This window comes from Hyla sarda, chromosome 3 (genome assembly GCF_029499605.1).
Source record: "Hyla sarda isolate aHylSar1 chromosome 3, aHylSar1.hap1, whole genome shotgun sequence".
Taxonomy (NCBI): domain Eukaryota; kingdom Metazoa; phylum Chordata; class Amphibia; order Anura; family Hylidae; genus Hyla; species Hyla sarda.
The window spans coordinates 190338109-190354013 of NC_079191.1; the positions used below are offsets into that span (position 1 = coordinate 190338109).

Genomic DNA, 15905 nt, shown 5'->3' on the forward strand with positions numbered 1-15905 from the left:
CCGCGATCAGTGCCGCACTCTGTTAGAGGCGGTTCCCGGCTTCACTATGACGCCGGGCCCGCCGCGATATGATGCGGGGTCACCGTGTGACCCAGCGTTATATCGCAGGACCGGGACCCAGGACGTACCCATACGTCCTGGGTCCTTAAGAGGTTAAACAAAACCCAGACCCTGGCAAATGGGGGTGAGTAACGGTTAAATTACCTATCCTATGTTTGTTGTTGAAATATAAGTAACCTGTGTGCCAAGTTTCATGTTAATATCTTTAGCTGTTTGGACGTGATGCTGGAACATACACACATACATACATACACACATTGGGGGGAATTTATCATTATTTGTCTATTGTAGACACAGTTCTACCCCTTTACACTGCTTGTCTATTGTACACTCTTGCTCAGAATTTACTAAGGCTGTTGCACTCCTTTGATAAATTTTGTGCAAATATAGAAACGCCCCCCCCCCCCTCGCTCTACCGTACACTCCTTCTCTACCTCACAGGAAAAGTGGACGTGGACGTTTGTTCTTTTGCTTTGAGGCCAGGATTCCATTGAGGTATTTTGTCCATCAGCAAAAATACCAGAAAATCTATACCAGCTTTTTTCTGTGTTTTTGTCAGTTTTTCCTGCATTTTTTTCTAGCGTTTTTACTCGTGTTTGGAAACAAAAAATGTACTAAACTTGTTGTATTTTTTCTTCAAAATTTAGATACATGAATGCGGAGGACTATGTCAGATTTGGTGAATTGCGACGATGAACAGCTTTTTTTTCAAATGTCAATAAAAGGGTTAACAAGCGCTGTGGGGGAGTATTTTTTTTTCAATGTGTTGTGTTTTTTATAATTGAATTTTCAGGCTTAGTAGTGGAAGGCGTCTTGTAGACAGAATCCATTACTAAGCTGGGGCTAAGCGTTAGCCCCCAAAACAGCTAGCGCTAACCCCCAATTATTACCCCAGTACCTACCGCCACAGGGGTTCCGGGAAGAGGCGGTACCAACAGGCCCGGAGCGTCAAAAATGGAGCTCCTGGGCCTAGGAGGTAACAGGCTGGTGTTATTTAGGCTGGGCAGGGCCATTAACAATGGTCCTCGCCCACCCTGGTAACATCAGGCTGTTGCTGCTTGGTTGGTAACTGGCTGATACTGAAATGAGGGAACCACACACCTTTTTTTATTTATTTATAAAAAAAAATGCATAGGGTTCCCCCTATTTTCAGTATCTGCCAGATACCAACCAAGCAGCAACAACCTGACGTTACCAGGGTGGGCGAGGACCATTGTTACTGGCCCTCCCCAGTCTAAATAACGCCAGCCTGTTACCTTCCTATGCCATTTTTGATGCCATTTTTGCTCTTCCCGGAACCCCTGTGGCGGTGGGTACAGGGGTGATAATTGGAGGTTAGCTCTAGCTGATTTTGGGGCTAACGCTAAGCCCTTGCTTAGTAATAAATTCCGTCTATAAAACGGCTTCCACTACTAACCCTGAAAATTAAATTATAAAAAACATGACATATTGAAAAAAAATTATAAAAAAAACCACTCCCCCACAGCCCTCGCTAACCATTTTATTGAAGTAAAAAAAAAAATGCTGGTCATTGTCGCAGTCCACAGAATCTGACGTAGTCCTCCGCATTCACGTATCTGAAATGAGAAGAAAAGAAAAACAAGAAATATGGGTTAGTACATTTTTTTTCCTCTCCCCTGGGAAGAGTGAGCATAATGCAGCATGTTCCTAAACAGGAAGCCTCCAATTGTTGCTAAACTAAAACTCCCATCAAGGGGGGCTGTAGTTAAGCAACAGCTGGAGGCACACTGGTTGCAAAATACTGAGAGTTTGTTACTTAACTCAGTGTTTCCCAACTCGTGAGCCTCCAGCTGTTGCAAAACTACAACTCCCAAAATGTACGGTTTGTCAGGGCATGCTTGGAGTTATAGTTGTGCAACAGGTGGAGGCACACAGGTAGGGAAACACTGAGTTAGGAAACAGACAATGTTTCCCAACCAGTGTGCCTCCAGTTGTTGCAAAACCACAACTCCCAGCATGCCCAGGCAGCCGAAGGGCATGCTGAGAGTTGTAGTTTTGCAACAACTGGAAGAGAACAGTTGGGAGACCACTGCACAGTGGTCTCCAAACTGCGGCCCTCCAGATGTTGCAAAACTACAACTCCCAGCATGCCCAGACAGCCAAAGGCTGAAAACTACCAGCAGCAGCAGTGAAGAGCTTCACTGCTGCCTCTGATGCAGATGACGCCACCGCCACCAACCCGTGTGGCTCCAGCTGTTGAGAGCCTGCCGCCGGTACCCACTTTCACGCCGGTACTAGGTAAGTGCCACGGTCCCCGCTGCAGCTCTCGGCGTCGTCCTACCCTGCTCTGCCCGGACTTCTAGTGGCGGGCAGAGCAGGGGAAATGAACTTTACCCCCCAGTCAGCTCATTCACTGTAATTGATCCACATGGACCAATCACAGTGTACGCTCACCAGGACAATAGACAGATGATCCTGGGGGGTGTTGCAGAAGTTGGCCCCTGCTGGAAACAGCGGGACTTCTGCCAGTTAACCCGTGCGATGCCATGCATCTCCAGGTTAACTGAATGCCGTTAATAAACGGCGGAATGCGCGAAGGACCTGCACAATCCGCCGTCAACGGCATTATACAATGCAGATTGCAGCAGATCTCCAGAATGATCTGCTGCGATCCGCATTTAAATTAAAAAGCCAGTGGTACATGCGTCTACATTGCACTGCCACCGGCTCCTATATACACTGTCATAATTCATAATCCCCCCCCCCCCCCCCCGGGAGATGGGAGCTCTGATTGGTGGATAGCTATTGACCAATCAGAGCTCCCCTCTCCCGGCAGCGGGGATTATGAATTATGACAGTGTATATAGCAGCCGGTGGCAGCGCGATGTAGCCGCATGTACCGCCGACTTTTACAGTTAATAAATGCGGATCGCAGTGAGTCTCTGGAGAATGACCCGGTGCGATCTGCACCTCAGCCCCTGGACTACAACTCTTATCATGGGCAGAGTCTGTCCATGATGGGAGTAGTAGTTCTAAAAGTTCTAAAAGTCCTGCAGTCGGGGAATGTGCAAGTGCCATCCCTCAGCAGCTCTGCGGTACTACAACTACTCCCATCATGGGGCAGACTCTGTCCCATGATGGGAGTAGTAGTCCAAGGGCAGAGGGGCAGATCGCAGCAAATCAATCTCCAGAGACCTGCTGTGATCTGCATTTATTAACTATACAAGCCCACGGTAAATGCGTCTACACTGAGCTGCACGCCGACTCCTATATTCAGTTCTTATCATTCATAATCCCCGCCGGGAGACTGGAGCTCTGATTGGTTAATAGCTTTTCACCAATCAGAGCTCCCCTCTCCCGGCGGTGGGGATTATGAATTATGACAGTGTATACAGGAGCCGGTGGCAGCGCAGTGTAGCCGCATGTATTGCCGGCTTTTACAGTTAATAAATGCTGATCGCAGCAGATCTCTGGATAATGACCTGCTGCGATCTGCCCCTCAGCCCCTGGACTACAACTTCCATCATGGGCAGAATCTGTCATGATGGGAGTAGCAGTCCTAACTGTGCCAAAATAAACACTTTGGTATGTGCCCTCCGAGGTGGTGTATATTTGCGTAAGAAAATGCAGTTTGCGCATTTTTTTGCGCCCAAAAAAAAACCCAGTTAGTAAATTGATTCTACAGTAGAAAATGCTCTATGGTAAACTTAACCGTAGAAAATGTGATGAAGAATTCTATCAAAATTTGCGCAAAAAAGATGAAAAAAAAACACTTGCACATATTTTTGCGCAAAAAATAGACACAAAACAGCTCTATATACAATGATAACTTCCCCCCATTGAGTTTTATATACCGTATATACTCAAGTATAAGCTGAGTTTTTCAGCATGATTTTTCTTTGGCTTACACTCGAGTGAACTCTCCCCCTGTCAATCCCTTCTCAGTGGTCTTCAACCTGTGGATCTCCAGATGTTGCAAAACTACAACTCCCAGCATGCACGGACAGCCATCGGCTGTTTTAACTGTTTAAAGATGGATCCTCGACCTTACAGATCTCTTTATATTAGGGCATCTACTAGATTGATTAATAACAGTAAGTACTTAGTAGGTAATGTTGCTCCCACTGAATGGTCCCTGAACTGTGGTTTGGGGCACAAGAGTATGCACTATATTTAAAATATGGAGTCTTTGAACAAGACAATCTGGTCCCTCAATTAGAAATTCAGAAGACAGTTCAAGAGGTAGTAGTCCAGTATTAATATACCCGTTGAAGGGGTTGTCAAAATGTTTTTAAAAAATTGTTACAGCCTGCTAAGAGAGTGATAGAGCTATAAAATATGGTTTATTCACCCATTTTATCCTTGCTTATGCTGTCCAGTGAAGCCACTTTGGTTTTCCACATCACCCTTGTCTACTTGACTGCAAGATATGTTTTGAATACCATCCTGATGACATCCCCAGAACATCCTGCAGATAGTCACTGGCCTCGGAGGTAGTCGGCACAAGACCATTGAGGCAGGCCAGTTATTGGCCACAGGATACCTGGGCACATCATTGTTTCAGGGAAGTAAACAAAGTCAGCAGGAACAAGGTCTCTGAACGAACTCAACAAAGATAAAACAGGTGAATAAATTACCTTTTGTTGCTTTATCACAACTTCAATATTGTTAAATATCTTAGACTATCCCTTTAAGATTGTTTTGAAGCATTATTTGGCTTTATGAATATTATCGTTTTACACCTATCAACTTATTCTTGTTCTGTTTCTTAAATTTTCAATGAACATTCTTCAGCAGGTATCTGCATATGGGTCCAATATGGCAGGGAAAACTCAGTTACTTTGCTGCTCCTTCACATGGGCCTCTACATTGCTTTGTAGGTTGGTGATTTGTGACAAATGTCCAACACTACCTAATGGTAACTCAGTAGAAACCCTGGTGGGAAACTTTACTTTTTTTGTTCCTCTTCAAAATACAATATAATAATGCATCTCTTCTTTTGTATATTTTTATTTGTGATGGTCAATTGCTCATGGACAATTAAGTGCATGATTCATTCTAAAAGTTTAAATATAAAATTTTTTTTTTTTTCCTCAAGCTATTATGACAGTTCATGAAGACTTCTTCCTTTATAAAACTGGCATCTACAAATATACCGGCATAAGTGAAAACAAATCTGAAATAAATGACATACATTCAGTCAAGATTGTTGGGTGAGTCAAAGTTTTTTTAGAAGACAAACTAACATTTTACTTTGACTTACATTAATGTTGGAACACTTGTCCCACTCAGTGTAACATTGCTTCTTGGATAAGATATTCAGGGAAGGAGATCCTCGGAGAACCTCAGTTGGCGGGAAGATCTTCGGGAGTCTTTAGAAAAGATGGAAGTCTGGACATGGCACTCCTGACTAAATTAGTAATATCTAATACTGAAGTTCTGGACAAGATACCATTGTTGACCTAATAAAGAGGGCTGAACCCTCAAAACGCTTTATCAGAACCTAATCCTGAATAAACCTTTATTATTTTATATATCTTATCCAGGATTTGGATGTAAAATAATACTAATTTTGCCAGGAGTGCCATTTTCAGACAACCATCTTTTCTGAAGACTCCTAAGGATCTGCCCACTAACTGTGGTTCCCCAAGGGCCTTCCCTGACTGAATCTACCCCCTCAAATCCTTTAAGCTGTGGATGGACATAGGTTGCTCCAGGCATCCCATATTTTCTTGCACCTGTGAGTTACAAGGCGCGCTTAGGCGGAGTGTCCACAGCAGAACACCACAAGGTAAATTTTTTTTATCTACAGATCACTATAATAACTGCACTTCTTTTTGTTTTTGATATTTGGACTGTATTGGACGAGGAATGGATTTCTTCAGTCTCTACAAATAAATATGTTGTACTCACATATTGAACAATTTTCTGTTGAGTTTTAGGGCTCTAACTACTGCTAAATTCTTATAAGTGTATGATTTCATTACTTTATTATTTAAATGCTTGCAGAGGAAAATTCCTTTTCCTGGAAAACTTCATAGTTAACCCTGCGACTGCAATGCAATAAACCAGCAAAAGCCAACATATTTACCTCACCTTCTCCACCAGCACTGCAGCTGCCATATCTTCTAATCCACGCTCCTGTGCTGTTCTTGTATATTCCGATGATGCTCTGTGATTGACAGAGTGGGAAACAGGACATCATTGGAAGAAAGAAAAACAACACAGTAGCAGCAGCTGAAAATACAAATGCAGCACTGGAAGAGTGGGTGAGGTAAATATGGGATTTCAGTTTTTATTGCACATGAAGCCATAGGGTTAACTCTGAGGTTTTTATTTCTGGAAGTTCATTGTGATAAATATTTTTTTTTCTTTACTAGCTTCTTGAAAGGCAATCTGTCATTAGTGTCACCCACACTAACCTGTTGGGACAGGCTTGTAGTGTGGGTGATACAAATGAAAATGATACTTACCAGATACAACATACTTACCAGATCCATGACTCTGTTTGTCTATTATGCTTCTTTTAGGGCATAGATAAATCATCAGACGTTGTGCGGAGGGGAACATTTCCAAGCCACCCATGCACAGTGATGTCGTCCTCTGTCTGCCTGGCTAATGAATATTATCAAACCTCGGTCTGCCTGCATGCTTCTTCGTGGCTACTGCACAAGCACTGCTTTAAGGGTACACCCTGAAGCAGCCATCTTAGACTGTGAAAGCAGTGAATGCACAGTGGAGGTGGATAGGAGCAAGCAGGCAGATGGAGCTTTATAAATATTAATTAGCGAGGCATTGTAATAGTGCTGGGTGTGGATCCACTGACCTATGTGGCTGTTGACACAGGCTGTATTGGGGTGCGGAGTCTAAAGTGCTACTGGTCTTCACCAGAGCCCGCTGCAAGGCAGGATAGGCTTGCTGCAGCAGGCGACACCCAGTCCGTTACCCTTGATACAACTCGAGCACACAGGTAGCTGGGCAAGGCAAAGTGCATTGGGATGAGGCAGAGACGAAGACGGACTAGCAGAAGGTCAAGGCAGGCGGCGAAGGTTTGTAGTCAATTAATGTAGCGGAAGGGTCAGAACACAGGGTAGGCAACAGACAATGGGTATGCTTAATCTCAGGAAATAGGCACTGAAGATCCGGCAGGGAAGAGGGGGAGGAGCTGGTTTATATAACATATGGAGAGAACCAGGCACCAATTAGTGGTCTGATGGCCCTTTAAATCTGGAGAAACTGGTGTGCGCAGGGAGGCAGAGAGCTGGGCTGCAACAGGTAATGAATGGGCAGCGATTTGCGTGTGGGCACATCCCGTGATGCGGATCGCGGTCCCGCCGGAGGAACGAGGCGGTGGGCGCTCACGGTCAGGACACCGGCCCTCACCATGACAGGGAGACAGTTGAAGAAAAAGTGGTGACATGATCACGGAGGGTTTGGGAACCTCAATGCTTCAAATCTGGTGATTTGCATATACCGAAAAAGAAGCATAAAAAAAGAAAAAAAAAGAAATGTTGACTCATACATACTACAGTATGTAGAACTGTAGTATGTATCTAGCATATTGTCTAGAGTTGTGTTGGATCATCTTCGAACTATATGCAATAAGTTGATGTAATTGAATATTATATTACTCTGCTATTCAGTGTACTTTCCCATAATACATCTTAGATGATTTCTCCCAAGAATAAGTCTTGTACAACAATCTTCAGGGATATAAATCATAAATGCTAGTATAATGCTTGGTGATGTATTATAGAAATTAGGTAAACATTCATTTATAGAAGAGCTGAGCTTGTCAATATGACAGGCTTGAGATTTCCATTGGGCTCAACTTATCATCATATTGTTTCCTCTTTGGATTTATGTAGGACAAATGGGAAATCCCAACAACTTATCTTATATCAGTAAGTAATGAGAAAGCCAAAGTGAAGTGCAACATGAGCTAAACAACAAATTAATCTCTTCACATATATACGAGAGGAACAAGAATTTACCAATAGATATATCTAAATGCATTCAAAAAATATAAGCCAGAGAGGGAAATATAAAGATGCTGATTAAACCGATATAGATGTATAATGAAAATACTTTTTACAAGGACTCTAAATCTCCTCCATTGACATAGTACAGGGTGACTGCTCACAGACTGAATTTTACTTTGCAACCCTGTGTCCATGCAAAGAATTTTAAGCTCATTATCAGGAAAATACAGCACCAATTACTATAAAGATATGTAAAGAAAGTAATTAAGATAGAATGTTAAACCTAAAATAGGCATGATGTTAATAGTTGGGTGGTCATTTAAAGTTATGACAATTTTTATATAGTGTAACAGTTTTCAGTGTACTCCAAAATGAACTTATATTGCTTTTGTTATTATATACACATTAGTGTATATTATCTGGGCGCAGGGCTGATGTATCTATGGGAATAAGTAGAATGATAAGATAGTATCCAGGGTCAATGTCTTTATGATATTGTATATAACTATCAAAAATAAATAAATAAACAAATAAAACCAGGCTTCAATTTATGAATATCTCAAGACAAAGTGTGGTGGAATCATACTTCAAAGCTAGTTATTTAGTGCAACTAATATCAGGATAAGTTGAGCCAAGAGGAAAAGTAAGTAACAGTGGCATAGCTATAGGAGTCACAGAGGATATAGCAGACACCGGGACCAAAAAGTCCCTTACCATGGTAAAGCTGACTGCTTCTGCATCCTAGGTCAGTATGTACAGTATAAACCTAAAAGGAGACTGGTGCTCAATATAAGTACAAAATATAAACTTAATAATCTTTATCTTTCAAACAGACAATAACCCACCCTTAAAAATCAGCAGTCATGTTCCAAACAGGTAATAACCTAATGGTACTATGACTATGGCATAATATATATATGCATACACATATTATATTAGAGTGGAGACTACAGTGGAGTGATAAACTGCTGGTGTGGTGTGTTTAACTGCTGCCCATTTGTGCACCCCACCTGTTGTTCTATGGAGTTGGTGGCTCTTGTCTGTCAGTAGAATTTTTTTTTGCATCATAAAGTTTATATTTTGTACTGATATTGAGTGCCACCTCTTTCTGTCTCAGGAACTGTCAAGAGTAGAAGCAAATCCCCATAGCAAACATATCCTGCTCTTAACCTTCCTGAGACAGACAGAGGTGTCAGCAGAGAGCACTGTGTTCAGACAGAAAAGAAATGTAAAAAGAAAAGAACTTCCTGAGGAGCAACAGCAGCTAAGTACTGAAAAGATTAAGATTTTTAAATAGAAATAGTTTACAAATCTGTTTAACTTTCTGGCATCAGTTGATTAAAAAAAAAAATATTTTTTTACCGGAGTACCCCTTTAATATAATATGTCTACCACATGGTGAATGCCAGAAAAATTGGGAAAGTTTTTCCCAAAATGGCTCCTGTGAAAACCACAATTTGTTTCACAAAATATAAGGTCTCATACAGGTACAGTAAAAAAAAAAAAAAAAAAAAAAAAATAAGTAACACTTTTGACATTTTTGAGAGGGGGTTTCCTATGTGACTGTTTGGGGATTATTTAAATTATCTAAAAGATGCATAAACACACCATGGTATTTTGAAAAATATTCACTAAACCATATATAGATCAAATAGATCCTTGGCACTGACATCTCTATAACCACTTTATTTATAAGGGGACCTGACATCACCTTCATGCTGCCTGGACCCGAAGTTATTGGGGACCTGAACACAATTTCTAAAGCAAAGTCATGTTGGTTATGTGACCTGAGTGAAAGGGAGCTATGTTATGAGAAGATGGTGGTATAGAATATGGCATCTGCATGATAGCACTAATAATATCATAGTGCCACCATATACAGAATAAGGTTATTTGCATGATCTTGCCTGCTATGTGACAACCCAAAAAGGCTCTATAACAGCAACTGCAGTACGAGGACTGAGCGAGTCAAGTCAGAGAAAAGTAGTAAAACGGCTGTACTATGGGTCATTAGTGAAATATTGAGATGTATATGTTCCCCAGGATACAGTACAGTAAAAAAAAAACTGGCACAATTTAGATGGTAGTCCCACAAATAATAGAAAGGCACATACTGCATCTACAGATAAATTAACAATGAATAGACCATAGCAACTTGGATGATAAACAATGTAGAAAAGATTTGCATGGGATGTGAAATTCACAATTATTTCAGAAATTATTTAAGGATGGATTTAGGGATGGTAAAGGGATGGCTCCAATTCTTTCTATCTCAACCAGATACGGCATGTGTGAAATTTACGGCCATGGGGTCAAACCATGAAAATTACAGGACTCAAACAATATGATGGTACTGTCTTGGTGATAGACACCACAGGAGAACTTGGTCATAGTTGTTTTGGTAGTATGAGGGGCACCTACACAATGTTAAGCAGGTGATGTTAAAGGGGTTCTCCATGGCCAGAATGTTCTGAAAGCTGAGGCAGTGGAGTACCCCTTTAACCCCTTAAGGACGCAGGACGTAAATGTACGTCCTGGTGAGGTGGTACTTAACGCACCAGGACGTACATTTACGTCCTAAGCATAACCGCGGGCATCGGAGCGATGCCCGTGTCATGCGCGGCTGATCCCGGCTGCTGATCGCAGCCAGGGACCCGCCGGCAATGGCCGACGCCCGCGATCTCGCGGGCGTCCGCCATTAACCCCTCAGGTGCCGGGATCAATACAGATCCCGGCATCTGCGGGAGTTCGCGATTAAAATGAACGATCGGATCGCCCGCAGCGCTGCTGCGGGGATCCGATCATTCATAACGCCGCACGGAGGTCCCCTCACCTTCCTCCATGCGGCTCCCGGCGTCTCCTGCTCTGGTCTGTGATCGAGCAGACCAGAGCAGGAGATGACCGATAATACTGATCTGTTCTATGTCCTATACATAGAACAGATCAGTATTAGCAATCATGGTATTGCTATGAATAGTCCCCTATGGGGACTATTCAAGTGTAAAAAAAAATGTAAAAAAATGTAAAAGTAAAAGTTAAAAAAAAGTGAAAAATCCCCTCCCCCAATAAAAAAGTAAAACGTCCGTTTTTTCCTATTTTACCCCCAAAAAGCGTAAAAAACATTTTTTATAGACATATTTGGTATCGCCGCGTGCGTAAATGTCCGAACTATTAAAATAAAATGTTAATGATCCCGTACGGTGAACGGCGTGAACGAAAAAAAATTTTAAAAGTCCAAAATTCCTACTTTTTTAATACATTTTATTTAAAAAAAAATTATAAAAAATGTATTAAAAGTTTTTTATATGCAAATGTGGTATCAAAAAAAAGTACAGATCATGGCGCAAAAAATGAGCCCCCATACCGCCGCTTATACGGAAAAATAAAAAAGTTATAGGTCATCAAAATAAAGGGATTATAAACGTACTAATTTGGTTAAAAAGTTTGTGATTTTTTTTAAGCGCAACAATAATATAAAAGTATATAATAATGGGTATCATTTTAATCGTATTGACCCTCAGAATAAAGAACACATGTCATTTTTACCATAAATTGTACGGCGTGAAAACGAAACCTTCCAAAATGAGCAAAATTGCGTTTTTCGTTTTAATTTCCCCACAAAAATAGTGTTTTTTGGTTGCGCCATACATTTTATGATATAATGAGTGATGTCATTACAAAGGACAACTGGTCGCGCAAAAAACAAGCCCTCATACTAGTCTGTGGATGAAAATATAAAAGAGTTATGATTTTTAGAAGGCGAGGAGGAAAAAATGAAAACGTAAAAATTAAATTGTCTGAGTCCTTAAGGCCAAAATGGGCTGAGTCCTTAAGGGGTTAATGTTATGGCTAATAGGTGTGTGTTGGCTGGTTTCTCCCTCATAGATAAGACTGCAAAAACATTTTATTGTGAAAATCACAAAACCGCAATATTGCTTACTTATCCTAGAGTCGAAAATGTTGTCTCCTTTCCGGAAAGGGAAGCATTAAAATATTGTTACCTCATTTTGAGGCACCATATGCTCTTTGGTTGATCTTGTTACCAACCATTGAAACATATTTTGAGTGTGAAGTTCAACTTTGGTTTGTATAAATTTACATTAACACATTTCATCTGGCAAGAAATAAATTGTCGGTGCTAAGTTGGTAATGTTTTTTCCCCTTTATTTAGATGGGGTGCTTTACGAAGACCAAGTCACATAAAATTCTGGGTAAGTTCATCGAGAACATTGTGTAACTGGAAAAGAAAATCACATAGCCACTGGTTATTATTTTTAGGCAGGCTGGTGAAAATAAAGCAATTGAATTATTTTATTCAAAGGTGTAATACTCCCCTCTTGTCTCCTATTTCTATAATTTTCTTCGCAATGTAAATTTAGAAAAGCTGCACCAATAGCAGTGATATGCGTAGGAACTCATACTGTGAATCCTTCAGGCGGTGACTTACACTTTTTAGATAAAAAATAACCAAACATAACTATTCATCTCAATGTCATTTTTCTGTTTTGTTATGAGTTTTCTGTGAATACACTTTTTATTATGCATAGTTTTTTTTATTATTATTTTTAGTATATTGGATCTATATGAATTGTGTATGAATTTTCTTTTCCTAAATTTTTATGACCGTCCAGTACTATTATGTTTTAATTGCTTTTAAATTGATCTTTCTAGTAAATAAAGATTTTGTCTATTTTTGAATGTGTCTTGTGGATAGTATCTGATGAATATAAAAAAGGGGTTTTCACAAATAGTTTTTAGCTGTTTTTTTATACTGCCCTTTTTCATTTTTAATAACATATTACATTAATTTATCAAGAAATGATAAAGGGGATAAAGTATATACATTATGCTGCTCTGGAAACTCTATGGCTGTGGAACATCCCTCCAAGGATGCTAAAACTATTGTGATTTTGCTTAAAAAATTGGCATAGCCTCAACATACTGCAGTTTGGCAAAACTGCCAGATTGCAGCCAAACGTCGGGGTCAGGGAAAAAATACCAAACCCAAAAACACAAAGTCTGGGTTTGGCATTTTGCATTTCCCTATTGACTCCCTGCTAACATCTGGCAGAAAATAACACGGGACAGTTTGTTTGTTTTTTGGGGGGCAAAAATGCCCCCAAAAAATGCCCAAACAAACAAATGAAAACGTAACCGTATGCATAATTGATGTCAAATCCTGTTGTATATATTCAGTAAACTTGCAACTTTTGTGTTTCAGATTGTTGCAAATTCGTGGGGAAGCACATGGGGTGAAAATGGATACTTCAGAATTGTTCGAGGGAAAAATGAATGTGAAATTGAAAAATTGGTAATAGGAGCTTGGTGTCACATCAAAACATAAAAAGGGATATTTACACTCAAAGTTTTATTTAATGAAAATGTTCATATATAAACAAAAATAATTGATTCATTTTTGTTATAATTATTTGTTACTGCAAGATTTACATGTTATGGTATTTTCTTTTGTGTGCCATCTTTATAGAGTAAAAATAACACTGATGATTTTTTTTTACAATTTTTTTAATCATAATAGTTGAACCTTTGAATTTATAAACATCTATTGCTGCATCATATTGCTTACATTTATACCAGTTATTAGTCTGTTTCAATGGCTTCCTCAAATCTCCTTGATTTTACATGCACTCAAGTTAACCTGATTTGCCAAAACAATACAGTTCATGAGAAAAAACATTTTAAGTGTTGATTTAAATTTACATCTTAATTTATTTGGTTGAATGGAATTCAAAAGAAATGTTACAGACCTTTGCTTCTTTTTATGTCTTAGATTACTGTCTAAAGGAACAGCTGAAAATGTTTAGACTTTGCTTTCCTCTAGTTATGACACAATAGAACACTTTTATAAGTACGCTTTTAAAGAAGAACTATCATGTGGAAACATTTATCCCCTAGCCAAAGGATAGTCAATACAATCAAGATTGCGGAGGTCTGACCCCTGGGACCCCCATGATCTCCTTCATGGGACCCTGACTCTCTCCGTGAAAAAAGCATGTTGACCCCCTCATGAAGTGGCGGCTGACACGCCCGCTCCATGTATCTTTATGGGAGAGCCGGAGATAGTTGAGTGTTGTATCTCTGAGGTCCAGCAGTCAGACCCCTGAAATCTGAAATGTATCCCCTATCCTTTGGATAGGGTTAAGTTGTTCTGCACAATAGTTCTCCTTTAATTTTGTTTCACATACCATACATGTGCAAATGTTAAAAAGAAACAAAGAAAAGGTAAAGGTAAAGCAAAGTTATTTTCAACCAACAATAGCTAATACCAAAGGGATGACCAAGAGAAACTGAATATTTTCATTTACTTTGTTTAACAGTCTGATATCCCTATTTTGTGTGACAAGATTGAGCCTTGATGAAAAAATATCTAAAATACATTCATGAAGTGATGAAGATTAAAGTGTCCCTTCCCTTCTCCGGCCTGATATGCAGGGCTGGTGCAAGGATTTTTGTCTATACAAGCAAAGGTCCATTTTGGTGCCCCCCTCCCCCCCCCCCCCTCACACTGATACTGAATAAAACCACTGTACACAGACCGGTGTCACCAATTATACCACTATACAAAGACCAGTAATGCCAATAACACCACTATACAAAGACCAGTATCGCCAATAACACTACTATACAAGGGACATATAATACCGCCACACTATGACCACTACCATTACCATCATATAGTGACAGGATAATACTGCCATACTGATACTGAAAAACACCACTGTACACAAACCAGTATCACCAATAACACCACTATACAAGGGACATATAATACCGCCACACTTTGACCACTACCATTACCACCATATAGTGACAGGATAATACTGCCATACTGATACTGAACAACACCACTGTACACAAACCAGTATTACCAATAACACCACTATACAAGGGACAAATAATTGCACCACACCATGACCACTACCATTACCACCACATAGTGACGGAATAATATAACCATGCAGAGACTGAATAAAACCACTATAGATAGACTAAAATACCCCATACAGTGATCATATAGTAGTAACCCCGACTCTACACAGGCTCTACAGACCATATAAGTGATTACATACAGTTACATCAGGTGACGTCTTCTTTTTTTTCCCCCACCTTTTTCTTCTTCATCTGGCCCAGACCATCATAACGATTTCTTCCAACATCAACTTGTCTCTCCAGAACTTGCCAGAGAAACATTTTAGGATCTGCATTCTTTTAGGTCCCATTGTAGATATAGTAGTAGCCCCCCTTTATAAAGTTTCAGTCCCCAGTATATAGCTGCAGCCCACCATATATAGCAGTAGAAGCCCCCACATATAGTAAAAGCAGACTCACATTTAGGTAGTAGTAGTAGCAGCCCCCCTAGGTAGTAATAGTAGTAGAAGCCCTCTTTAGGTAGTTGCAGCCCATTCTAGGTAGGTAGCAGATGTAGTAGTAGCAGCAGCGCCTTTTAGGTACACATATACACACACATCTATTATACATACACACATCACACACACATACACCATCCATTCACACATCATACATACACACATACATCTGGCTAGTAATATAAATAAATTACAGTGGCACTCACCAGATTCCTTGGGGTCATATGTGGGGGGGGGGGGGGCATTGTTCTGGCACCATGGGGGCTTTGTAAACACACATGGCCTTCAATTCCAGACACATTTTCTCTCCAAAAGCCCAATGGGGCATTTATAAAGTCAGAAGAAATGGGGTTACAAATTTTGGGGGGCTTTTTTCCTATTACCCCTTGTGAAAATGAAAAATTTGGCATAACACCAGCATTTTAGTGAAAAAATATAAAATGTTCATTTTTATGTCCAACTTTAATAAATATTCGTCAAACACCTGCGGGGTGTTAAGGCTCGCTGTGCCCCTTGT

The 15905-nt window shown here is 40.2% G+C and overlaps 1 protein-coding gene across 1 annotated transcript in view; it reads left to right on the forward strand.

Annotated features, from left to right (window-relative positions):
• The window catches only part of TINAG (tubulointerstitial nephritis antigen), a 128718-nt gene that overhangs the window by 84982 nt on the left and 27831 nt on the right, over positions 1-15905 (forward strand). Inside the window, exons 8-10 of the mRNA XM_056563576.1 lie at positions 5120-5234; positions 12175-12214; positions 13225-13314. Coding sequence (XP_056419551.1) covers positions 5120-5234; positions 12175-12214; positions 13225-13314 — 245 coding nt within the window. The remainder of the gene's footprint in view (positions 1-5119; positions 5235-12174; positions 12215-13224; positions 13315-15905) is intronic.